The sequence below is a fragment of the Abrus precatorius genome, unplaced genomic scaffold (assembly GCF_003935025.1).
Source record: "Abrus precatorius isolate BTA unplaced genomic scaffold, Abrus_2018 Scaffold2, whole genome shotgun sequence".
Lineage (NCBI taxonomy): Eukaryota > Viridiplantae > Streptophyta > Magnoliopsida > Fabales > Fabaceae > Abrus > Abrus precatorius.
Window position 1 is genome coordinate 29,746,931 of NW_020874362.1, and position 27,715 is coordinate 29,774,645.

The 27,715-nt window shown below is 29.3% G+C and overlaps 3 protein-coding genes and 1 non-coding gene across 9 annotated transcripts; 3 read left to right on the forward strand and 1 right to left on the reverse strand.

The window, feature by feature from the left end:
* The first annotated feature begins 212 nt into the window (after positions 1-212).
* On the forward strand, positions 213-6,277 carry LOC113858879. 4 transcript variants are annotated; one of them, XM_027491668.1, is made up of 11 exons: positions 213-478; positions 1,436-1,551; positions 1,780-2,315; positions 2,780-2,863; positions 2,993-3,244; positions 3,557-3,692; positions 3,811-3,973; positions 4,119-4,247; positions 4,601-4,795; positions 5,448-5,570; positions 5,824-6,277. In XM_027491668.1, exons 3-11 carry the CDS (start codon positions 1,988-1,990, stop codon positions 5,938-5,940), a joined length of 1,527 nt encoding a protein of 508 aa, XP_027347469.1. In that variant the 5' UTR covers positions 213-478; positions 1,436-1,551; positions 1,780-1,987; the 3' UTR covers positions 5,941-6,277. The 4 variants fall into 4 exon arrangements, with proteins under 4 accessions (XP_027347469.1, XP_027347467.1, XP_027347470.1 ...); XM_027491666.1 differs by having other exon boundaries at positions 227-487; positions 5,824-6,210; XM_027491669.1 differs by having other exon boundaries at positions 231-478; positions 1,661-2,315; positions 3,047-3,244; positions 5,824-6,210.
* A 2,865-nt stretch (positions 6,278-9,142) lies between these two features.
* On the reverse strand, positions 9,143-14,003 carry LOC113857868 (probable WRKY transcription factor 3). Of its 3 annotated transcripts, XM_027490113.1 has the most exons (5): positions 13,504-14,003; positions 11,614-11,748; positions 11,102-11,496; positions 10,858-11,016; positions 9,255-9,855 (listed from the first exon to the last, which is right to left on the reverse strand). In XM_027490113.1, the coding sequence occupies exons 1-5, from the start codon at positions 13,783-13,785 to the stop codon at positions 9,588-9,590; spliced, it is 1,239 nt and encodes a 412-aa protein (XP_027345914.1). In that variant the 5' UTR covers positions 13,786-14,003; the 3' UTR covers positions 9,255-9,587. The 3 variants fall into 3 exon arrangements, with proteins under 3 accessions (XP_027345913.1, XP_027345914.1, XP_027345916.1); XM_027490112.1 differs by having other exon boundaries at positions 9,143-9,855; positions 11,102-11,748; positions 13,504-13,977; XM_027490115.1 differs by having other exon boundaries at positions 9,257-9,855; positions 11,102-11,751; positions 13,504-13,633.
* Positions 14,004-22,092: 8,089 nt separating this feature from the next.
* Positions 22,093-22,164, forward strand: TRNAW-CCA. The gene has a single exon. It is a non-coding gene; the product is annotated as a tRNA-Trp (tRNA).
* Positions 22,165-25,091: 2,927 nt separating this feature from the next.
* On the forward strand, positions 25,092-27,052 carry LOC113860118. Its single transcript, XM_027492773.1, has 5 exons — positions 25,092-25,477; positions 25,994-26,071; positions 26,162-26,264; positions 26,391-26,530; positions 26,652-27,052. Exons 1-5 carry the CDS (start codon positions 25,136-25,138, stop codon positions 26,856-26,858), a joined length of 870 nt encoding a protein of 289 aa, XP_027348574.1. The 5' UTR covers positions 25,092-25,135; the 3' UTR covers positions 26,859-27,052.
* The last annotated feature ends 663 nt before the right edge of the window (positions 27,053-27,715 follow it).

The window sequence follows — 27,715 nt, forward strand, 5'->3', positions numbered from 1 at the left end:
TATTTTATATATCATATTACTTATTTTAAACTATTTTATTATAAAATTTGTGCGGAGATTATGCAATGAAAATATCATTTAATTTAAAAGTTTGAGTACGAGATAATAATGACTGGTATAATATAGATGCGATGCACAATTTTATGTTTTTCTATCACGTAAGATATAATTGATTATTTTAGATAAAAGGGAGAGTTTTAAAAGGAAAAGATAAAGACTAATAACAATGTAGGATCCGAAAACAACGGACCTGGGAGGGTGTGAGCTCTGAAATCCATTTTTTCTCTCTCTCTCTCTCTCCTCTCTCTATTTTGGAAGTGATTTTGTTTTGTTTTGTTTTTTGTTATTGTGTTGTGTTCTTCTTGTTGATTCCTTCTGACTCCGAGGCAGGGGAAGGAACAATAACAGAGGAATCTGAGTTCCTCTTCGGAACCAGGATTCCTCGTTCATGCTTATTCGTGCACTTCTTCCCCTCCCTGTAAGAAAGGTTCTTCTCTCTGTGTGTCTTTTGTCATTTTTTTTCATGAGCATTACCCTTTTCTCTCTTTTGCAATTTTATTCGTTATTTCCTGTTCCATTTTATTTGTGCTGTTCAATTCCTTCGTGCATGAGGTTTATTACATCGCATGCCTTCCCAATGGAATGTTTCTGTTCTTTTTACCCATCCTTCAAAGTCTCTTACAGAATAAGAGTCGAGGCTAAAGATATTTTATGAATATTTAGCTCTCTTAACCTATCGAAACCTCTTTTAAGCACAAAATTGTGAGGTGCACGAGACTTGGGCGGAACAATTTCTGGGTTATGTTAATTCCTTGCATTTTCGCAGAACTAACTCACATTGTTTGTTTTATGTTATCCCTTAAACGGTGCAGAGTGTTGAGTAGGCTTTTGTGTTCTGCAATGAATCAACTTCGCCGTTTTTCTTCCTATAGTTTGAGTACATGTTTGATTCATTTTTTCAAACTTCTGCAAGTCAATACAGAAACAAAGAAGATAGGGATGCTTTGTTTTCTAAATCTGTTTTTTTTTTTAATTGTAAATATATGATATATTTTTTATTTTTCCTTGTTTTAAAAAATATTTATATAGAAGTGATTTTTTATTATTTTTACTGTTTTTTATAAATAATTCAAAATATAAATAAAATAAAAATGATATTTTTATAATAAAAAACTTTTCTAAAATCAAGCTGTCCCTAACTCTTTTATTTTTTTCTTTTTGTTCTTTTGTTTCTTTCCGGATAAACACATTTATATATCTTTTCATCAATAATATTATATACACAATTAGTTTGGTCTAATTGTTGGTTGCTGTTACCTTACTCTGAATTTGTATATTAATTTGTCAAACTCTCATCATTGTTTTCTTTTTCTCTCCCCTTGAAGCACTTAATAGTGGATAATATGTTGTCAATTCTCTCTTTTGCCTTCTTCAGGTTCTATCCAAAGAAGGGGACTATGGAATCGCCTCCATGCGATATCTAATACTGGCACTGTTGAACTAAGGACTCATAATGTTCAGCTGTGGAATGCAATTTTTTTTGAGTTGAAGGTGTGTGCGCTACTGCTGAAGATTAATTAAGTGACTTAAAGTGATGTTCTCATTAAAGTTGATTCTATCTTGTCTCATAATGTATATGCTTATCTGTATCTATCAGCAGGTGGTTGAAAAGCAATTGATTTTGATGAAAAGTTTCTCTTTCACTAAAAGATATAAAATGTAAAAAAGAATCTGAATTGAGGCTAATAATTTTAAGGGTCTTGTTGTCTTGTGTGGCAGGGTGGTTCTTTCTTCTCAAAGAGATTATAGCCGACTCTAGTGTGTTTTAACTTTGGCCAATTTCAACAGATTTTTAAAAGTGAAAACCGGTGAATGTAGCTTATAAATCGATTTTTACGGTTTTGATTATTTTTTTTAACTCTTCGAGAATAAAATTTTATTGAAACCAGTAAGACTTTGGTGAGTGGGCACAATTGTTGAAAATTCAATGTTGGGTGGATTGGTAAAAAAAATAGTTTACGCAATGGGAGGGTGTGCCTCAAAACCAAACGGGAAGAGAAATGTTCGTAAAAGAGAGAACAAAAAATCCAGAAAACGGAAGGGAAAGGGAAGTGTTTCGACTTCAATTCCTGAGATGCATTTGAAAAGGCTTAGCAATGCTGGAAGTCTTGTGGGAGACTTTTCCCTAGGTGACTTCATTCACTTGGAGTTTGAGAAGGGTGCTTCTGCCACGCGCCGAAAATCCGAGGTTTCTAACGTGAAGTTTCATCTCACCCAGCTCCAATACCACAGTCATAGTCAGATTGATGCAAATGGTATCTTTTCTCTCTCCCTCTCTCCTTGGAATTAAAACAATTATTGAGTAACTTGCAGCCACCTTTTTGGTGCTTTTGACGCCATTTGCTTTCAGAAAAAAAAATATTTTTAATTTTTTCTGTCTTTATCTTGAATTATAAAAATGTTATTTTAAAAAATTTATATAGTTGACACTACAGTGAGAATAATAGTTCTATTTGAATACTTGTATAAGAAATAGTAAAAAAATAGTTATTTTATTTATTTCTTGTACAAATCTTTAAAAATAAAAATAAAGTGGTATTTTTTAATTAAAATAAAAATCGAAAAAATTTTCTCTAATCAAACAACCCCCTTATTTGTAATTGTATTGATATTGGCGTTACTGTTGATGAAGGTTTTGATGATGGTTCTCATGGTGTTGGTTTTCATATTGTTGACATAGACACTTGTGATAAACGTGATAGGCAATTATATTTTGCAGGAAAAAGCCATGAGGATGCCTGGTTTGACTCAGCTAGCATTATAGAGTCTGATTCAGATGATGACTTCATTAGTTTACCTGGAGGTAATATGTTTATAACTTGTTCCTACCTTATCACTATTTTAAAATTGTATATTTGTTATGTTCACACAATCTCTCTGTTTCTTCCTTTATGTCTGACATATTGCTTTCCCTTTGTGGGTAATGCTTTAGGAAGTGTCCCAAATAGTCAGTTACTCCAGTATGAAAGTGCATCATGCTTTGTAGATTCAGGGTGTAGATATGAGGGGTTTTATGAAAGCTACATGAAAGTAGATGGAGGTAACTATAAGAGTGGAGAGGTTACTTTTATTGACACGAACCATTCTCCATCGAGTCCTCAACAATCACAAAGAAAGCAACCGGGGGTTTTTATGCTTTCAGTAAAAAGAAAATCAATTGATGGAAACGAGAAGACTGAATTAGGTAAGTGCAAAAATGAATTAATATTTTCCTTTGTTTCTAGTAAACTTTTGGTGGTTGGTTGAAATATTTCACTACATAGATCATTTCCTTGTCCAACTATGATAATGTAATGCGTATTAATATAAGTCTATTTTATTTGCCTGTTGCCTCATTCTTTATATATTTTTCTTGATTTTGAGTTATTTTTCTATGCAATTATTTAAATCGGTCAAAGTGCTAAAACATTAAAAATTCGTGTTATATATATATATATATGCACATAAATATATGTAGACTTTGAGGAATTTGAATACTAAATGAGTGGATGGGCAGGTGCATCTGAAAGGTTTCTTTATCGTCCTAAAGCTGGGCATCAGATTCTAAGTACAACTCAAGAGAAGCCATGCCCTGGTTCTTGGTCTACAGTTTCACCTTCAGTGTTCAACCTCCGTGGAGAGAGTTTCTTCAGGCATGTCAGCAAATTGTTTATGTTAATCCTTGTTATGTTATACAATCCATTATTTATCATCTGATTTCCTTTTATTTTATCTGACAGTTTGATATTATGATAATAATTAATTGTGCAGAGATAAGAAAAAGTGTCCTGCTCCAGATTATAGCCCATATGTACCAATAGGCGTTGATTTATTTGTCTGTCCCCGGAAGGTAAATCACATTGCTCGGCATCTTGAACTTCCACTAGTCAAAGAACATGAGAAATTACCTTCCCTCCTTATTGTAAATATACAGGTTCACTCTCCATCTCAAACTATATATTTGCTCCTTCAGTACTGACAACTTCACCTATACTATAACGAGGTTTATGGATTTTGTATCTCAGTTTGAACAACATAAGAGAATGTAACATGCGTTAATTATGTTACTTTTGTCTCAGTTACCAACTTATCCTGCTAGCATATTCCTTGGTGATGCTGATGGAGAAGGCATGAGTCTTGTATTATATTTTAAATTGTCTGAGAATTTTGACAAAGATATCAGTCCACAATTTCTGCAGAGCATCAAGGTATTTCTTCTCATCAATCACATTATTTGAATCTCAAATCAGTAAGTTTACAATAATTTTCCCCTGCAAGGAACTTGTAAGTAACAAAATGCTTTATAGCTGTTAGCTTTCTCTTTTGCTCACTAAAGGCAATAGAATTTGAATATTTGATTGAATTATGTTACGTCAAATAATCGTTGCCTTCTCAAGCAATTAAGAGGACCATCAGGCCTTGCAGGCTAGCACTCATGAACTAGGTTCTTAATGTGATGCTCATTCATTTTCTTTTGTTGGTAAAGATTTTCCATACTGTCTTGCTGCAGTAGCTCCTACATGGCTATCTTTTTTTTAGTTGAACAGTATTGTTTTCACAGAGATTAGTGGATGATGAAATGGAAAAGGTGCAAGGCTATACAAAGGAAAGCTCGGTTCCCTTTAGAGAAAGGCTAAAAATTTTGGCTGGGTTGGTTAATCCAGAGGACCTTCAGCTAAATTCTGCAGAGAGAAAGCTTATACATTCCTATAATGGCAAGCCAGTACTTTCACGCCCTCAACACAACTTCTTTAAGGTATATACATCTCTTGGTTCAAAATATCTGTCTTCAAATATCAATCCTTAGCTTATTCTTCCTATGGAGTTAGTTCATTATGCATTGATATACAACTTCAGTTATTATTTTGAAATGTTTTGATCTAATGACAGAACGTTTTAGAGTTTGGGTATCTCCATCAACATTATTGGATTATTTCACACCCATCAACAGCGTCTGTTAAATTCTAGTAGTGGTTAGAAACTCTTAAAATTAGTAACGCATACACACATCATACAAACTCCATTATGTCTTTTCTTTCACTTTATAAATGCTCATATAAATATATAATCATATTTCAAGCTCTCAGCAATTAGATTAACTACATTGACTGATTAACTTGCAACTTAATTTTGTTTCTCTCTAATACGGTAAATTATAGTTTTAGTAATACAAGTTTTTAGGCTCTTGACATGATTTTGGGCATTAAGAAAGGGATGTGCATTGTTCTGTTTTCAAATTTTCAAATGAACTTGGAAGTGGCATCATCTATGTTGACAAAGGCATTTTTACTTGGGGAAAAATGATCTTACTGAAGTTCTATTGTTTAGCCATTAAGCTCACCTTACGGTACAAAATAACTCTTCATACCCTTGTATATGTGTTGTTCATTTATGTATTTTCATTTCAGGGACCTAACTATTTTGAGATTGACTTGGATATACATCGCTTTAGCTATATATCGAGGAAGGCACTTGATTCACTAAGAGACCGAACAAATAATGTAATTCTTAATGTGGGCTTAACCATTCAGGTAGAGTATGATCTTGCAACATTAAATTTGAATACTTTAGTTACTCTCTCTTAGTTGAATTCATGCAGATATTGTCACTCCCTTTAATATAAACCACCTAATTCCCTTGCAAAACTAGGGTGTTCTTCAGTCAACATTCTTTATATTCCTCAAGAAGCAGGAGGACTAAAGAATAAAATTTATTGTCGTCTTTATTCAACATTATGTTACCCAGCCATATTTTAATACCTTCTTTTATATGCTTTCATTACAGGCACAGAAGCAAGAGGAACTGCCAGAGCAAGTCTTGTGCTGCTTACGGTTGAATAAAATTGATTTTGTTAACCGTGGTCAAATTCCTACCATTGTAGCTCTTGATGATGATAATTGATTCATGTAGGCATCAGGTGTAAAATATATGAGGGGAAAGAGAATACGAGACTGAGGGTTATTTTGTAAGAATTGGTGCCAAATCTTTCAATTTAACAAAGGAGGAAAAAGGAGAGAAGCAATTTTTAAGTAATTAGTGTTTTTTCTTACATGCAAGATCGATTTTTATTTTTAGTGTTGTACTAAAGTCCTGAATGTGTTCTTCGGATTTACCATTCTCTTGCTCCTTTGGTATATGTAGATTCTAAGGTCATGTTTCTGGACATGGTCAAATGGGAACTTGGACTTCAATTTGACGTTAGCCAAGGAGGAGTTGCTGAATAGAATGCTTTAATTTCGGAAAATTTAAAGTTGTTTTCTTTTACTTTCACTCTTTAGCGTGACCACAAGAAAAAGCAGCAAAGCCCGCATGACAAAGGAATTGTAGCTGCCTCATAGTCTTGTTAAGAGAAGAATAAGCTGTTGAACAAAAAAAAAAAAAAGAGGAAAAGAAAAAGATAATGATATGAGGTGCTTTTTTTTTTTTTTTTTTTTTTTTTTTCTAAGAGGAGTAATGCTATTTTGACAACCGGTTTAGGTCTCTCTACACTGTACAAATTAAAAAGCAGTAGTTATGCTATAATTGTATAGGGTGTCTAGTATATTGTGTTAAAATAATATTATTCTTTGGAATAAAATGACTAAAAATACAAATATAAAAAAAATCAACAAAATATGATAAGTTTATATCACAAGTTTATCTTATCAATTTTGTGTGTGTAAGTCTTATACTGTGAAAGATCTAAGTTAAAAATACACAAAAATAAAAATAAAAATGATATAGTGTATTTAGTTTATTATTTTAATTAAATTAAATATAGAATAAGATAACATTCTATTGTACTCTTATTCTATCATGTTCTTATTCAATTATTTTATTCTATCTTGTTCATTTTAAATAAGATATTTATATGATGTATAAATATGATTAGAAATTTGCCTTAATTAAGAATAATTTTTCTGATTATTATTTTAATCATCATTGGCTTAGTTGCTTGAATCTCATTTAAGAAATCAAATATTTTAAAAAAGTTATATAATTTTATTTTTAGAGATAAGTGATTTGGAAGATGACATTATACCTTATTGCAAAAATTTTATTGAATTTAATAGTGTTAATGTTTTTATAGGGATTAAATATATAACATTTAAAAACAGTTAACGACTAAATACGAACAAATTTTTTTAAAGACATATAATAAAGAGTGCTATTTTTTATGAAAATTAAAAATATAATTAAGCTTAATTTTCAATATATCTGGGTAACATATTTTCAAACAGTCTATTTATTTTTTTAATTCACCTAAGGTATTTAATTGCTAGTAAGAACTTAATTGAAGGTTAGAGCTATTATTTGTTCAAAAACAGGTGTATATATAAATTTAGCATTCAGTTAAAAAGAAAGGAAACATTTAAATAGAAAGAATTTATTTTACATCAAAATGAAACTCGTGATTATAATACAAATGTGTGTTTTTTTCTTTAATTAAAAAATAAAATAAAAGAGGAATAGGAAAAACTTTTTTTTTTTTTTTTGGTTATTCAAAGGAGGAATAAGGAAAAGCTTTAGAGCTATTCATGAGATCCTCAATTATTTCGGTATCTAAAACCATATAATGCATGTTGTTATCTATTGATTTACTAAATAGATCTCACTTTTTGAAAATATTATGTATAATTAATTTTATCCCATGTTATAAAATAACATCTTAAATATAAATAACAACTCAATATTAAAAGTTTTTAATTAAAATCACTCTCAGAATACAATAAAAATTACGGTGAGATTGAATTTGTGTTTTTTTTTATTAAATTTTTTATTTTAAATTCTTTAACTAAGTATTTTAAAACATTTATTGGCATGCTTTTAAAAATTAAAACAAGAACAATATATTTCTTAAAACAAGAGAAATACATGCTATTCAATCATATTTTTATTTAACTTTCGTATCAGTTTTGATTACTTTCCTTGTTTAGTTATGTTTGGGTAAAGAAAATATTTAGTTGTGGCAAAGAAAGCTTAAAATAGAATTTATCGAGAAAATTATAATGTTAGTCTCTATCATTTTAAGAAGTCACTAAAATAGTTCTTAAGTTTTTTTTTTTTTAAATAATTACATTAGTCCCTAACATATACAATAGTTAGTCACGTTGCTCTTTGGAACAACCAATTATTAGTTGGACAAAAACCAAAAAACTGAGATGGCATAGTAAGTACTAAGTAAACTTGTACAATTGACTTTGACATTGAATGATGTGGAGGAATTGTTTCTACAGTTCATTAATTTAGTCCTTATAATCTTAAATTCAAAAAAATCTTGTCATTTTAATTTGTATCATTTTTATTTCCTTCCTCAAACCTTTTTCCTCCTTGTTATTAGTTCTCTTCTGGTTACCACTATTGAGGAGTGTAGAAAGGGACGCAAGAGGTTGTTATAAGAAAAATCAAGTGTAACTAGGGTTTTGATTTGGAAGAAGAACATGAGTATGATATTGGAGATGTTTGTGTTAGTGATATTGACATAGAGATAATGAAGGTTGGAGAGTTTAGTCATAGTTGAAGGGATGATGCTAACTAGATTTTGAGGATGTAGGAGATGAAAAAGGAAGTCAAAATATGAATGGTTATCGATTGAGGAGGAATGGGATAAGGTTTGGGAATGGTAAGGTTTGAAAGATTGAAATTGTTAACATAGGTTTTGTTGTCGGTGAATAGATGGGATGATGGAGGAGTCGCGGAAATTGAGAAGGTGCACTTATTCATATATTGTGATGATGACTTCTATGTGTTTTAAGGAATGGTTTTAATAGGAGCTTTGAAGATGGTTGAAAGTGCTTCAAAAGGAGGTATCTTATTGGAAAGAATGAAATAATATTACTCTGTGGAGAAAGAAGGTTGGAGGAAGAGAATGAAAATAATAAAAGATAAAAATAACATGATTTTTGAATTTAGAATTTTAAGTACTAGATTAATAAATTTTATAAGTTGTTTCTCTACATCTCCCAGTATCAAAGCCACATGTACAAATTCACATGGTACTTAACATTTCATATTAATATTTTTGTTAGTCTGATTAATAGACGTTAATTATCATAAAAACTAATTGAATATGTTACATATTAATATGATCATTTTCTTTTTAATTTACTTCTTGAAACAGATTAATATGATGATTTTTTCAAGATTTATTATACGATAAAATATTGTCACATTCTCGATCACAATATCAAAAGTAATAAATCACTTCAAGAAACAACAAACAACATAACTTCCATATTTTCAATGTACACATAATTAAGATGCAATTAGTACACCATCATCCAAAACCGTTGTTCACGCTGCCAAGTTCTTCAAATTATTTTTTTTTCTCCTTATATTTCATCGTGATCGAATTGGGGTGGAAGAGAAGAATTTAGAACTATTCTACTCTTTGTATGTGGGAATTGGACTAATATAGGCCTTGGTAAAAACTTTGGCCTCATACTCGAATGAATGCATTGAACGTTGAAGTAAAGATGACTCGTGAGTTGGGATTTGTGACTCATGCTTTCCAAAGGAGGGCAAATTCTTTAGATTATACTTGTTCTTCCAACCTTAAACTAGGAAAACTATTTTATCTTCTCTTCCTTCAACCTTAAACTTGCGACAGAGTGCTGCTCATTGCCCCCAACACCTCTGCTGTTGAAACCATGCTTCTCGGGTATGGCATTTTGTGCGTCTGGTTGTGAGGCCATAGCGTGGCTATTCGTCTTCGCTGGTGGCACATCATGATTATGTTTTCCTTCATATGTTGTTATCACAGCTTTAGGATCCATTGAGGCCCTCTCAACATGCTTCCGAACATTGCAACCTTGGGTTGTGCATTTGTAATAGCTCCTGCATGTATGATTAAAATATGCATATCAGATTTTCCAAGACATGGCAAAATACTGGGGAAATACAGGAACAGTAGAGTATAATATATATATATATACGGGAAAAAATCTTCTCTTACACTTACCTAATCTGAGACTTTCATTTAACTTAAATCTAATAACCAATGAAGTAATAAATTATAAATCGTTAGATTTAAGTTAAATGAAAAACATATATTAAGTGTAATAATTTTTAAATTTACACCAATACAGAAGATCTTACTCTATATATATAATTTAAGAGACATGAGTTAACAGTTTAAGTACTTGTCGTCTGTTAATAAATAAAATTATATCATATTCACGTTTATAAAAAAAAAAATTGAAGAAACTTCATTTTTTTTAATATTTTACATTAAAATTTAAGCATAATTTTTTAAAAGTTAATAAAAAATAGTTAGATTTTTAATATTATCACGTATGTTCATCTATATTGAAGTGTCAGTTCACGTGTCCAAGCCAATAATAATAATAATTAATTGAACACTTAACAAATAATGTTTGACATGTTGACTAAATATATGATAAGCTATTGTATCAAAAATAAAAAATGTGCTCGACTGATAACACTTCAAACAAGAGAGATATTTGTGCTTCATACATGTGAAGTAGCATGACAGAGTACGATGAATAATAGAGCTTTTTTATGAACCAAATTTATTGAAAGTTTGGAGAATCAAAATGATAATCCATATAACTAAATTAGATGCAATCGAAATGTGCAAGAGATTTAATAAATAATATTTTTATTAAAAATTATAATATTTAATGTTATTAATATGTTAAATTCTATAACTTTTAACAAAATTTATTATATATAAATTATTATTATCCTTGCTTAAATATATATTAAAAAATGGATAAAAATAACACGCTTTAAAAGAGTATACCCATAATCCACTTAGATTAATTTGAGTTGGGTCTAAAAACTAATAAATAAATAAAGGTGCAGGAAGAGCGATACCTTGGGTGTGGGTTGCCTTTGACAACTTTTTGCCCATATTTGCGCCATCTATATCCATCGTCCAAGAGATCCACTTCACTTGTTGTTTGCACAATGATTCTAGGTTCTGTGACAGTTCTATGTACAGAGGCTGTATATGGGACCCTGACTTCTGCATTTCTGCACAATCATAAAACTTCCCACTATCACACAAGGCCAAATGATTATCCCAGCATGAACAGTTTTGCATGAACTAAACCCTTACCTTCTCTTGGGATCAGGTTCATCATTTTTCTCATCTCCTTCAGTTTCATGATCACCTACTTCCTCACTCTCACTTGTTCCTGACGCACGTTCAGCTGTTGCTTGACTAGATTCTATATCAACCTTCGACATTGAATGAGAATTCGTCTCTTCTCTCAACGTATTTGAATTTTCATTTGATGTTAAGGTGTCCTTTGTGAGCTTGTTGGGATGAGGACATTGATGATTGTGTTCTCCTTTATAAATAATTGCAGTTACATGACCCTCAAGAGACCGCTCAACCTTTTTCTTAACAGGACATTTTGGATGTGTGCACTTATAATAACTTCGAGGAAATTCACTACCTTTCACATGTTTTTGCCCATACTTCCTCCAGTTGTAGCCATCATCATTAGGCTTATCAATGTTCACAGAAGATGAGTGCAATTTTTGTTCAGAGTGAGAATAATTAAGGGATTCTTGCATTGAGGGTGGTATATGCTGTTGTGCAGTGCTGGAAGTAGATTTAGGAACCTGTGTGAATGAGGTAGTATGCATTACTGACATAGAGAATGGATGTTCAGCTAGGATTTGCATATTGGAGTGGGCTTCTACAGCCTGAGCTGACACCAGTGATTGTGCCTGCTGCTGTGTCATTCCAAAGTGCCCCTACATTACATGCCTTACATTTCAGATTGTCGGAAGAATAAGGAAATGAATTAATTTAAATTTAAAGCACTAATGTGATCATGACAGAAATCCATGGTGATAGCTGGGTATTCTTTTATCTTATGATTTTTATTCATACTAAACTTCATTAGAAAGTGTATCACATCTATTTTCTTATATAAAGTGTGTTTTGTTTTTTATTATCTAACTTGGTTACATCTTTTCAGTTTATTTCCAACTTAATAAATATTTTATTTAGTCCCTAAATTTTAAAATAATCATCATATTAGTCCTTGTTATTAGCAAACATGAATAATACTTCACAAAATTATTCATGTAACACATCAAATGTCAACTCACAATTAGATGCTATTGGAGGTTAGACAATGGACGTTAATAGAGTTTTATGACAAATAAAGAAAAAGAAGACAATTTTAAGAAGGGAAAGAATCTTTTACACTAGTATAAGTCTAAAAACTCTTACATTTAATTTAAACCTGTTATTTAACTTATATCTAATGATAAGTGAAGTAATAAATTATAAGTCATTAGATATAAGTTCAATAAAAGACTTAAATCGAGTATAAGAATTTTTAAACTTACACTAGTGTAAGAAAATCCTACCTTTTTTAAAAATATAAAAATAAAATAAAAAATTTGAACATAAATTCTAATAATTATCCTTGTATTAGTCATATAATGCCCTTTTAAGTCGCCATGTCACTTAATTTATTGTGTTCAAAATTCTCACGCAAAACAAATAATTTTGTTAGTTTTTGTTAATTTTGGTGTAATGTAGGAAATAGTCTGAAATATATTTGAACAAGTTATGAACTGAAATAGAATTTATTAAGATAGGAAAAAATTGAATTTGTTTTATAAAATTAAGGATTAAAGCAGTTATTTATTCCGAAGTACAATAAAAAATGTAGATCTTTATAATGTGTATCTTAAAAGTCCCGCCTAAAAAATAATAAATATTTTTTTATTAAAAAACTTGTTGATAATATATTAAAAAATGACAACGAAATACATTACTAATATTTTAAATATTATTATAGTAATTTAACTAGTATGCTTACTACATTAACTAGAATTTGTAGAAGTATATAACGGAAGAGGTGCAAGAGTGAGTTAAATAACCAACCATTACTAGTTGTGAACCTTTATCCTAATGAATAAATATCTTTTTTTTTTGTTCTAGTACCAATTAGGTAGGAGGAAGTATTCAGCTCTGCCCTTGGGAAGGAGTCAAGTGAAATGAATTTGAATAACACTGTTCACGTAACACAAACTTCAATTTTAGAACAACTTTTACACACTTTTTTCGCTTTTCAATTCTATGTTACATCATTTACTTTATCTTACTGTAAATATTTCTGCATAAATATAATTTTTCGCTAAATATTGAATGCTCATTCAGCAGCAAATGCAAGGAAATTCAGTCTAATATCAACAGTATATGATCTCCAACCGTGATGAAAATTTCCCCAAAACTGAATGAACGAGGTTTACAGGCACAATTATAACAATTCACAAAGTCATGATTATGAAAACCCACTTCAACATAAAATACAGTACTGAAGTTAGTATATAAATACACATTTAATTATATTTATTGATTTAAAAATAATTTATGAAATATAGAATATATAATTAGGAAAAGTAACATAAAAGAATTGTTATACAAGTCTAATTATTGGGCGTTGTTACTTGTTTGTTAGTACAGAATAGCAAGGTTCATGTTTGTAATACCTGGGGAGGTGAATCGAGGAAACTGGCGGGGCTGAGCCTGGGCATGTGTGAGGGTGTAGTGGGGTCCACCATGGCGCCGGCAAGTAGCTCCGAGAAAGACTTGCACTCATCGTTGTCGCCAAAGAAGCTGGAAAGCAGAGACATGGGACCAGGGCTAAACCCCACGGTGGGCCCACCGTCGAAGATACGTTCGGTGGAAGCGCGTGGCGGGAGAGTGATTCTGGGACGCGCCGCCGTCGAGGGTGGTGCTTGATCTTCCTTTCCATTTCCACCGCTTACCATTCGCTTTGTCTCCAAAGCAAGACCTTTTTGTTATGTGTCTGTTATACTTCCAACGATGATTCTGGTTGGTTAGTTTCGCTTTTGGGTTTCGTGGATCTCAATTCTCAATCTCCCCCAAAAGTCCACGCCCTTATACGGGAAAGAAAGAGCTTCTCTGTCTCCCATTTTCTCTTCTCCTCCACGTATCCACAAAATAATATATATTTTTATTTATTTATTCTTTCTTACATTATTATGATATCATTTTATTTCTTTTCTATAAACTCAACGTGAGAAACATTAATTGGTAATTCAAGTTAAAGTGAAATATAACTCACTCAAATTTTACTTACACGAGATATTTTTCTTAGTGACCACTCTTTTGCAAGTAAACCAAATTTTGTAAGCGATATTAATTTTATAAAAGCTTTTTTTCTATCTTCATCTCCAATTTTGTAGAATAATATAAATATTGTATTTTAACTCTTAAAATTTAGCAATGTGAAATTAAAGTCGAACTTTATTCTTCTATAAGAGACAAAGACAAAAAGCTGTCTAAATTTTGTAGTCATTTTAAAGGTGAAATCATTGTGGATATTTCTTTTAACGAGAAAAATGAGAATAGAATATAAAATAAAAGGGTATAGCGTACCGTAGCAGGGTGATCGAATTGGTGGGTGCTATGACGATATTGACCCCAGAAGAGTTTTGAAATTACGTGGGTTTGGCAGAGGTGCATCAATGGTGTGGGGTGACGTGAGGGATAGTGGGAGGAAGCGAATGGAGCAGTTCCGTTGTGTTGTAATTGTCATGGTGTGGAAAATGAAGACGAAACTCAAGTCAATGAAGTCAGTCACAAAAACCGACAAAACACCTTTTACTCCATGATATTTAGAAGCTTTGCCGCCACATGATCATTTCGGGTTTTGTTTTTTTGTATGGTAAAAAATTAGCATAATTGCTGGAATATGACTTTTTGGATGAATTAGCGGACATGGTTTTTTAATGGCGTTTTTATGTGTTTACAAAGTTATTAAATTTTAAAATTCGCCAAAAATGGTTTTGTGCATCAGAAATTGATTTTTACATTAAAAGATCGCTAGTTGCAAGTTTTATGGGTGAAAATTGTCTTGGATTGGATTTTCAAAAAACCAATCTAAATACATTTAAAATTTAATTATATAGATTGGATTATAAATCAATCTATTTTAATTTTTTTAAAATCGGTTTAAATTTAGTTTTAAAATTTAAATTTAGTTTAAAACCGATTTTAAACCGTTTTTACATATGGTAAAAATATATCATAATTATTTTTTAATTATTATTAAATTATTATATTAAAATATTTAAATAAATAATATAACATTATATATATATATATATATATATATATATTTGTTAAGCATCAACATTTATCAAAGATAAAATATGAATATAAATAGTACTCTAACTCATTACATTAACAATACATGTTAAGAGAGTATTTGTATATATTTTAATTTTTTAATAGTATTTTTTAATTTTATATTTTATTAAAATAATAAATATTTAGATATATTGTACTTTATATTATCTATCTATCACACAAATTAATTATATGAGTTGAATTTTAAACTATTTTATTTTATTTTTTTAATCGATTCAAAAATAGTTTTAAAATTTAAATTTAGTTTAAAATTAGTTTTAAATTTAGTTTTTATTGAAACTAGTTTCAAATTTGGTTTTACGTTGAATTAGTTTTAAATCTAATTTTAAATTTAATTTTTAACGCAAAATTAATTTTTAATATATTTGTGAATTATATTTCTAAGGTAAAACTAATTTATTGTACAAATGTTACATTAAAATAGTTCATTTCAAAAAGATTTTAACAATATTTATTAATATATTATATTTTATAGAAGTATATAAAATATTTATTATTATTTTTAACTTATTTTTAATAAATGGAGTTTATAATAAAAATTTAAATTAAAACCTATAAAAATAAAAATTAATAATATAAATAATAATAAAATTTTTATGTTATAATATTTTAAAAATTAAAAAATAAACATAAATATAAAAATAACAGTAGTAACTAATTTAAAAATATTTGTTATATTTTAATATTTTTAAATATTTTAATTATAAGAATTAAGATTAATAAAAAAATAGTAATAGTAAAATATAGTTACAATAAAATTTTGTAAATTAATATAACGCCAAAATTTAGTAAATAAAAATATAAGGTTGCTTCATACATATGGAAAATGGATTTAGACATTAAACTGGTTATATAAATATAGTTAATAAAAAAACTGGTTTAATATGGATCTAGATTTTTAAAACCAATTTGACATTGGTTATGGATTGGATTTATGAAATTGGATTTTTTTGACCACCCCTACTTTTAATCAATAAAAATTCTCTCTCTTTTTATTTATTTATTAGCTATATAAGTGAGTTGATGGTTATTCTCACCACTAAATAATATGAGTATATTGTAATAGTAATATCTTTATAAATACAATTGAAAGTGTAATATTTAAATGCGAGAGACTAATATATTTATATATTTTATTTAATATGTTATTTTGAGAACTAAAGAGTATGTTTTATTAGTATATTGGAGTTCGTATTCTAAAGATAGTGGAGATAATTATATATACCTAATTTTTGGTAATTCTATGCAATACTATGCAATTTCGATAAGTAAGGACGATAATCTTACACAAATGTTTCAAATTCATCAGCAACAATAATAATCCCTAACTCTTTGAAATTAAGTTATATGTTATTTTTAAAGAAATTAATGTTGCCTTTTATGCGAAAGGTGAGAACAAGGAGTTTGAAACAAAATAGGAATAAAACCATAGTGAAAGTGATGATGTGGATGTTGAAGCAGAATATGAAAGTGCATATGATAATATAGATGATGATGAATTCCATTTTTCAAATCAAGGGGATAGTCAACATATAGTTGGGGCCACCGTTCATGCGTGTTTTAGATCTTAAAGTTATTATGCATGTGACTGAGTTTCTAAAATATGTAAACCTCGGGATATGAAGTTATTTTTGTTGTAAATAACAATGTAGTTGGTTTTCTTTTAATTGTTTTTATTTTCTTGGTTCACGGGTGATTATAGTGCAAATGAAGAGTTATATGTTGAAATGAAATTTAATGATAGAGAAGTTATTATACAGGCAATTTAGAGTTACAATTTATCAAAAGGTGAGGAATATAAAGTGTTTAAGTTAAAACCAAGTACCTTTATTGTAAATGTGTTACCTATGATATAGATTATAGATGGTTTGTTCGAGTTAGTTTGAGAAAGAATAAATTCTATTAAAAAAAATAAGAAAGTAGATGGCTTGCACACTTGCATTAGGACTCAAATTTTGCATGATCATAGAAAGTTAGATACAAACACAATTACATAATATATTAAGTCAATGGTAGAAGTTGACCTTTCTATAAAAATAAAATCAGTGATGTTAAGGTTCAATCTCAATATGGATACATAACAACATATCAAAAAATATGGATGACAAAACAAAATACAATGAAAATGTATTTTGGTAAGTGAGAAGCCTTATTTGAAGTTTTGCCATAGTGATTTAAGGTTCAATCTCAATATGGATACATAACAACATATCAAAAAATATGGATGACAAAATAAAATACAATGAAAATGTATTTTGGTAAGTGAGAAGCCTTATTTGAAGTTTTGCCATAGTAATGTATAACAATGTGTGATGTTATTTGAAGATTAGTTGTTGAATTAGACGCCATAAAGGCCTATTACAATGATGAGTTGGTTCTTAATGTTCAAATATTGTGTTAAGTATTTTGGAGTTTTGGTTTATGCATTAGAATATTTAGACATGACAAATCACTTGTGAAAGTTGATGTGACACATTTATATGAAAAATACAAAGGAGTTCTTTTGGTGACAGTTGCACAGGATGACAATCGAAATATAATGTTGATTGCTTTTGCTATTATTGAGGGTGAGACAACAAATGCTTGACATTTTTTTCCTGATAATTTATGCAAACGTGTCATAACCCAAGATAGTTTTAACATTATTTATAATCGTCACAAGTCAATTAATGTGGTAATAAGGAGATCCGATGGTTAGTGAGAACGTCTTCGAGCATTCTACATGTATTACATCAAGCACCTTGTTGTTTCTATGAGTAATTAACATTTTCTTTATTTTTCTTTTTTAATTTTAGTGTAAATACTATTTTTTTTTAGAAAATAATGCATGAATTGTGTTAAATTTTTATTTCCATGTTATTTGAGAATTGATAATGAATTTAATATTCATTATGCTTGAATATGAGAACGTGGACAAATATATGTAGATTGACTTAATGAAAATCCATGAAAAAAGTGGGTTTAAGCATATGACAATGGATATCAATGGGTCACATGACTACAAATTTAGTTGAGCGCATTAATTTTGTCTTAAAGGGAGCTTGTAATCCCAGTCACGACATTGGTTAGCAACTTACTTTCGATTAGGTGAATTTTGTACAAAAAGGAAAACATGTATATGGATAGAAAAAGGCTTAACACATTTTTCTTTACACGTGTCACGACTTGACTTCAAGCAAACGAGGAGGCTTCTAGAAACATTGTAAGTCAATTTGATAGACAATATGAGGTATTTCATATGCAAGACCTTTCCAACAACTAAGATTATAGAGTTGATATGAGATAAAGGTATTATGATTGTGGTGACATGCAAATCGATAAATATCCGTATCATCATGTCATTGGTGCTTGTTGTAATAAGACAATTGATTAGCATGCTTATGTGAATAATGTCTATAACATCAATGAAATTTGTAAAGTATACAAAAAGGACTTCAGGATAATTGGGAATGAAGCACATTATGGCAATATAGAGGATTGACACTATGCCCTAACCGTGCCTTAAAACACATAATAAAGGCCATCCAAAATCAAGTTGTTTCCATTATGAAATGCATGTGTGATATGAGAAGATCGCCATAGTGTAGTTTTTGCAAAGGTGAGAACCACACATGAATTCAATGTCTAAATATTCTTAAGTCTAGTTTATAGTGTGTTACATTTAGTTGTTTAGTTTTTCTAAATATATGATGTGTTCTATGTTGTTATATATCTGCTACATTTGGTTGTTTAATATTTCTTTATGTATGATGTGTCCTATGTTGTTATGTATTTGCTACATTTGGTTATTATTAAAGCTTTGAATTAATAAATTGTCTCGATTGTAGATATTGTTAAAATATTTAAATAAAAATCAATAATCATTTAACACGTGAGCAAAGATCCATTAGTATACATAAACATAAGGAAATACTACAAATAATATAGATAGTTAAACATAAACAACGAAAAATAATGACTATCCTTTTTTGCTCTATTTTCTGCTTGATTAATGAGGGGTTATATTTATCAGGGACATGAGTAAAGGAACATAACATATATGAAATAAATGCCTTTCGTCTTCATCCTTTACTTCCATTATGCCCACAGCCTGACCCTCTATCGCTTCATCTGTTGCAACTAAATGTCCTCCAAGTTCAAGCACTAACACATGAGTAATGTGGATGTGAGTGTGCTATCCTATTTTGTCATATCTCATGACATGATTGGTAGGAACCATTGATCACTCAATGAGAATATAGACTGAGTAGTAGCCTCATACTTGGGAGTTAGAAGTTTAGGTCGATATACATTCTTCTCATGTTGGGAAGATTGAGCTTTTTCAATGACAAATTCACAAGTGCACAATAATCCATATCTATCCCACTGATACTGCTACAATCAGCAGATCTCCTACTCCATGATTCCTTCCTTCGTAAACCATGACAAATAGTACTTTTATCTACCAACATTTGTGCTAGTTCTTGTTGTATAGGTTTTTTATCCCATTGAAATAGCTCCCACTAATTCCTTTGCAGTAACTAATAAAAATCCTTATTTGGTTGTATGGTGAAATCTCATGCTGTTAGGTAGATAGTGATACATGGGAAACTCTTAATGTTGGGATAGTGATGGGTCTATTGGATTTTGCTCCTGTTGAGGTTATCGTAGCTCAATGGAAAATTGTTGCTGTTGGGGGCTGGTTGCTCCATTTGTAGAGACAACCATAGTTAATTCATTGCATTAGTGTGAACCATACCCAATACTCATTAGAAAGGTAATCATTTTCAATTGACATTTCTTTTAAGATACACTAATATCGATTGTCCTATGTTATTACTTAATCCTCATGTATCAATCTTCATTTCTCTAAATGCTCGTAGGTCTTTATTGTAGAATCCCTCTAGACTTAGAGGTGGGATAGAAATAAAATGAAAGAGAAAAATGAAACTAAAGCCTTAAGAAAGAAAATCATGAATAATATACAAATAATACACGTGACAGTGAAAAGATAAAAAGTATTAACAGGTTAATATTTTTAATCAAAAAAATTTATTTAAAATTTTTTAAAAGTTAAAGGACCAAAATAATCAAAATATAGTTGAAGGACAAAATCAAATTTGACTCTTATAAGTTGAAAAACAAAAATACTAATTTTGCCTTAAACATACTTAGGTTTATTTCTAAACAGAAAAGATAATTTTCTTTACAAATTTTAGAATAAATATTTTTTGTAATTATTTTTATTTAACAACAATCCTTCTTAAAAATTAAAAACATTCTCCTTTTTATAATATTATGGCAAATAACAAAAATTTCTTATCAAAGATAAAACAAACTTTTTTATAAATTTAAAAATCCTCTTTCCAAAATTCAAAACCAATCTTTTTAAAGATTTCAAAATATTTTCTTTCTAATTTGAATTAAATCCTTCTAAATAAATAAATAAAAACTTCATGATTCAAATCCAATTCTTTTCTAAAAAGATTAAAATATTTTTTATCATTTAAAATAAATATTCTCAAAGAAATATTTTTCTTTTTAAAATTCAAAATCAATTCTTTTAAACAAATTAAAATATCTTTTCCTATCATTCAAAAATTTACCTTTTGATGTCTAATTGCATATATTACAAGATTCAATTTTCTTTACTTTACTTTGAAAACGTAGAATCCTTATTTTAAAAATAGTTGTAACAAACAAACAAATAGCAGTGTCAAATCTTAAATTTTAACATAGATTATAATTAATGTACCACAAGGCAACTTTACAAAACACACTAACATGCCGACCTATTTTACAAAATTTAGTATATCATGTTCAATATAAACAAATGAGTCATGACTGTCTATCAACGATAGCCTTTTTCAACTACTTTGTCACTTTTTTTTTATGATAAAAGATGTCAAGAAACAAAATTTATAAAGTAAAAATATAATTAATTTTTCACTTCTAATTAATATTTAACATTGAATTTTAGTAAATTTTGAAATAACTTTCCTAAGATTATTTTTCTAATTACAACAATTAAGAGAAAATGTATATCATCAAATCTCAACAAATATATCATTAATTACATGACAAAAATTAATACACGTCTAATTTTTATTAAGTCATGTATGATTGACATTAAAACCCTTCAAATTCAGTGAATGTGGTAGCAATCAACTAAAAAAATATTCCTTTGTTTCAAAACTTTTCAAATAAAAAACTATGCTTATGGGTGAGAGAAGAAATACATGTGCTCGCGAGAAAATTAATATAAATATAATGCATTCATTAAATTAACAACATTAACAAAAATAAAATAAAAAAAGGAGGAACAATTATTGCTTAATTTGAAAAAAATAAGTAAACTTAAATTATGTTCATTTCTTCAATCATTTGTTCTGGTCATCTATTCTTTATGTTTTTTTTTTTTTTTTGTTAGTCTTTCTAAGTTTTTGACTCGATTCTTATCACTTTTAATCTAGCTTGAGAATAATATATTTAGAAGATATGTTTTTAAAATGTAGAATTTTTTTTCTATTTTTATGAGAATATCTTTTCAATAAGTTGTATCTTATCTCCTTTTATTTTTAAACTCCATTTATTCATTTATCATTTTAAAGATAATTCTACCACTTCAATTTTATTTTTTAATGATTTTTTTCATTAATTTTTATCCAAGAAGTATACCTATCCTATCCACTTATCTAACTTTCTAAAATAAAAAACTACTCACCCCTACTATTTTTTAATTTAATTTTTAGATTCAAATTTTCAATTTTTTTAATATTTTTAATTTTTATCGATTTACTTTCCCTTTTATATTATTTTTTATTTACATTTTTATATTATTATTTTGAAACGATGAAAAAAGTGGTGGTTGAGACTTGTAAAGCTTAATTAAATTGTTTATTTGTCCATATTTGTCAACAAGTGGATCCGTGGCGCAATGGTAGCGCGTCTGACTCCAGATCAGAAGGTTGCGTGTTCGATTCACGTCGGGTTCAAAAGCCCATTTTTATGATCATTATCTTACATTTCCGTATTCTTTTTTTCTATCTTAACGATTAGAAAGCCATATATTTTTTATGATATGTTTTTAACTCTTTAATATATATATATGATCCCAATAGTTTTATATTATATCCCATAGAAATGAAAATAAAATGAGGATAACCAATACTCTCAAAAATATGTTCCAATGATACCATCCCTTGGCCTTCATGGGTAAGCCAGAACTAACCAGATTTCTGCAGGTCTCTTTTCACACTCTCCTCAATTGTAATTTGGTTCAGTGATCATTATTAACATTCAAATTTTGAATATATAGGCGTATAATTACAACACATAAAAGTTAACATTTTTTTTTTAATTACGAACAAATGAAGAAATGACATTTCACAATATGAGTTTCTCAAACGCTTTCTATCAAATCATGGCCATCAACAAATGAAGACTTCTGAATGGCAACATACCATTCATAATAATACCAGTTCATTATTATGAATGGCAACATACCATAATTAAAACAAACAAAAAACAACACATTACACTAAAGACAGGAGCCATCAACAAATGAAGACTTCTGGAAGGGGAAGGTGAAAAGAAGTAGTATATAACTACGTTTCTTAATGCTCAATTTTACATATATATTCTTGCGTCTACCTCTCCCTTTCTTATTCAATATATTCCATTTTCACTTTACAATTTTGCATTTATATATATATATATTGTATTATTCTCAATTTATGTGATTCCCAATTTGTGATCTGTTAGTATATTTTTTTCACTTTTATTTCAGTGAAAAAAATGCACTAACTATGGGGTGCATTTTATAGTAAAACTATTTTAAAAATAAGCAACAATTTTTCTGAAAGAGAAAAAAAAAAAAAAAACTTCTAAACATGCCATCAGTCTAGAAATCGTAATAAGACTTCCTCCCTTTATTTGAACGATTGGTCAAGTACTCAGATCATAGGGGTTCGGTGGAGCAGTACACAACTCCCAACCTGTACATAATAAAATTTTAAATTATAATATTTAATATTATCAATTTATATTGTCATATAATTTTTAATAAAATTTATTATATATTTTTTTTATTGTATGTTGTTAGATATATATTAAGAAAATAAAAAAAAATAGTTATACTCAATAAAAGAGCTTTATTGATCCTCTAACCATGCTCCTCTTATTTTATAAAATAAGTATTAAATAATATAAATAATATATAATTTAAAAAATATAAAATAAAATATAATTTCTACTATGCTTTGTCATATAGACATTTAATAATTATTACTATTAATTTTATAATAATAAATAGAAAGGTTAAAAATTTATTTAAAAAAAATATAAATACACTTAAATCTGTAAGATATGAGAAAAATCACAACTATCAATTTAAAGAAAATATATAATATCGTCTCAAGTTTATGAACACTATAACAACACTTTAATTGAAATAATTTTAAAAATAGAAAAAGAAGAAAAAAAAACTAAACAGAACCATCTTAACATAATGAGGGTAACACATGTGGGTTGCACAAAATGAATGCACTACTATTTTTGGTCGTCCATGAAGAGCATGCGCAGAAATGTACACAAAAATCCAATATAGTTTTCAATGGCTTGGGAAACCCCTAAAAATGACCAAAGTCTTAGATACAGCTTAGTGGCTGCTATGCTCCCACCAAGGAGAAGCACAACACAACAAATGCTCCATGAGAGTTAGAAAAGCACTGGATCTCATGAATTTGTCTTTTCTCAATATATTTAAGAAAATAATAGTAAAAAATAAAACTAAAAAAGCGTATTAGATGATTTTATATATATTTAATATATTGATATGATTTGTCCTCCCATTATTGATATGCTTTTTTTAATTTAAATAAAATTTAAAATGTATAGATTATATATAAGAAATATGAATGATTGATTTAAATAAATAAGTAAAAATAATAATTAAATAACTTAAGTTTATGTAGATAATTGAAAAAGTGAAATTTAAAAAAATCAAAGGACTTAATTTGAGAGTATAAGTAATTAAAATTAGAGGTGATAAATTTAATACAATTATATAAGTAAAAAATAATTAAAGTTGAGATTTGAAGAAAAATAATATAAAATGAATATTTGAAATAATTTATAATTTATAAAAAAAATAAACAACAAATAATAATAAAATCAAAGTCACAACGAGAAAACAGTATTTAAAAAGATATTTTTACATAAAAATTTGATGACTCAATTTCGTAACAGAATAGTTCGTTTGTTACCTTTCTTGAAAATTTTCCTTTCTTCAAAAAGATATTTATACCCTATGTTTGACTTATCTTTTTAAAATGTTAAAAATGATTCGGACAAAATAAATGTAAAGATCAATCAAATTTTAAATAATTCGAATGTTTATAAATATATAATTTTTATTTAATATTTATTTTTGTTTTTGTTTTGTAAATATTAATCAGATATTAAAATAAAGTTAACAAATTAATTTTAAATTTGTATAGTTTTTAATTTAATCTATTTAAAAATTAATAATTCAATTATTAAATTGACAAAATTTAATATTTAAAAATTTATTAAATAAAGTAATTCTTATTGGGATTACTGCTCCTCCTGAAGCAAACCTGGATATCCAAGTACACCTTTTTTGTTTGGTCAAAATGAGAGTACAAATTGAAGTTCCTCAAAGATACCAATGGGACACGTGTTCGTTGGAAATCAAAAGGGAGCCCACACGTTCTGGAAAGAAGAAACGCGAAAATTACATGTGCGAATTCGCTAAGTTTCTGTGTTCATTGGAAAGTTCAGCGTGAGTCCAAACTCACCTAAATATATGCCTCGAATCTTCGGTCTCTTTCGTATGCATGATGCATGCATATCATATATTCAAGCTATATAAATTAAGACACACACCTTTGATTCCACTAAATGCTAAATGAATAGATTGGACCAAATTTAATTCAATTGTGAATGGCAACCACTAGATTGTTGCGTTCCTCTAGGCCAATTCAACTCCCTCCTCCTCCTTCTGCTTCTTCCTTCATGAAATCTGTATGGTACCAAAGCAGAGCCTCTTTGAATGGAGATCACACCATAGCTTCTTCCAAAGGAGAAAGAAAATTACCTGTGGCGGCCCTGAAGGCATCGATGGCTACCACCGACCAAATAACCTCATCACAACCAGTGGTTCCCCAAGGATTGTCAGATTTAGCTGCTTTATTGGCAAGTATTCGCAATGCTATTTTCGTTCTTTTACGGTCTGCTCTCAAAAGCAAGCCTTGGAATTTACACCCGCAAATGCTCATTGAAAAGGTATGTACTTATATAATTTGTTCATATTTGTTCTTTACTAGTACTTCTATTAAGTCACACCATTAATAACTTTATTGATAATAATGTTCAGGAAGAATATGGTATATGAAAAATCTTGAAAATAGCTACTGGGTAGAACTAAGTTTAGCCACAAGAATGATTTGAGATAGGAATGAATTATGTGTACATACATACTCTGTGCATATTAAGCTATTATTGGGGAAATTCTAATTAGGTGCATTTAGTCGATACCTGACGTTATCATAAACCACGGTCCAAACCGATAATAAATTGCGATCTAATTAATATAAGCCAACAAAGAAGATCATTATGATTTATATATGGTCATGGTGTATGTATTTACAGATCAATAGTTAATTTGTGTTAGCACGTACATAAATAGCCATGTGTAAAATACTGTGAGTTCTAGTGCATGTGCGTTCCTCTATGATAAGGTTCAGTGCCGACACGAGATACGTAATTATATGGTAATATCGATATGGTTTTCTGGTGCAGGCAATAATCGATTGCAGATTTTTCACGTTGTTCGCCGTGGCAGGATCTTTACTTGGCTCGGTATTGTACTTCGTTGAGGTATATATTAACGAAGATAGATTTTGTCCACTACTTTTTGAAGACAAGAAAAAAAAAAATTATGAACAACACGTGGCTTCGTAAATGCAGGGATGTCTTCTTGTTATCGAATCATACGCGCATTATTTCCATATAATGTTCTCTCAAAGGTTGGAGCAAGGACATCTGGTGCATCTACTTATCGAAGCCATAGGTCTGCATGGAACTATAATTCGAACTTGTCCATAAAATAATTATGAGTTTACTTTATGTACTTTCTCATTGCATGTTCTGCTCAAACTAATTAATAGACTGAGGGTTCGATCTTCTTTTTGTGCAGACATGTTCCTGGTAGGAAATGCCTTGCTCATTTTTGGAATGGGTTTGTACGTCATGTTTGTGGGATTAAGGACTGCTAGTAAAGAAACACAACCACGATCACTTTGTGGATCAAACTTGCTCGGTCTCTTCTATATGAAGGTAAGCATGCGCGCATCATGACTATAATGTTTAACCTAACTATATATGTAAGATATAAATTAAACAGTATACAATATTGTGTACATTAACGAATTTTTGTGTGATGTAATGAATTTTTCAGTTACCCCCACGGTGGGTAGGGATGCAATCGATTGCGCAGGCTAAGTCAAGGATTGGGCATGCGGTGATGTTGATTCTTCAGGTGGGACTACTAGAGAAGTTCAAGGATATTCCCTTAGTCACAGGCCTTGATCTTGCTTGCTTCGCTGCAGCTGTACTCACATCCTCAGCTTCCATTTTAGTCCTCTCAAGACTTCATCAATGCTAATTTGTGAAGTTAGCTAGGGAAACCATAATTCAACCTTATGCTTTGGCCTTGAATTTTAGAATAAGCTATTTCTTTGGTGACCCAAAAGAAAAAAAATGTTCTACACCATTTGAATGGAAATTAATTCATTGGTTATGTATAACTTTCTCCATGTATAACCTTCCTTCTGAAGAAAGTGTATTTATATATTATATATATAAATATTTTAGGTAAAATTAATGATTTTATCCTCTAACTTTAAAGTTGACTTCAATTTCATTCTTTTACTTTTTTTTATTCACTTTTAGTCCTTTAACTTTTTAAAAATATTTTAAATATATCTTTTATGTTAAAAATATTAATTTTATTAAAAAATTTATCTTTTTTATCACATATCAGACTCAACTTCAAGTTTATGTACTATTCATCATGTTTCTCTCTTTTTGTGTTAGAATAAGCAGTAAGTTAGTATCAAAGAAAGTTATCCAATATTTCAAAGCACAATCTCTGCATGGAAGGAATCAGGACAATGAAGTGGGTGATAGAATGGAAATGTAATGCCTGAACCATCCTCACAAAAACAACCATGAAGGAATATTTGCCTTTTATTTATAAGACAAGCTTCGTAACCTTCTCTCCTTCTCCCTACTCTCTCCGCATTCTTCTTGGAAATTGAATGCACTACCACCGCTTCCTACTACCATTTCCCTCTCTATTAGCAATCATAATCACTGCACTCCCTCAGAAGAAAAGAACAAGCGTAAGGTAGCTTTGAACCATGGCATAAAAGAGAGTAAGGTGTGATGGCATTTTTTTTGTGACCTCATGATCACTTCTCCATTTTTTTCCTTTGTTGATGATGGTAGTGGGAATCAATG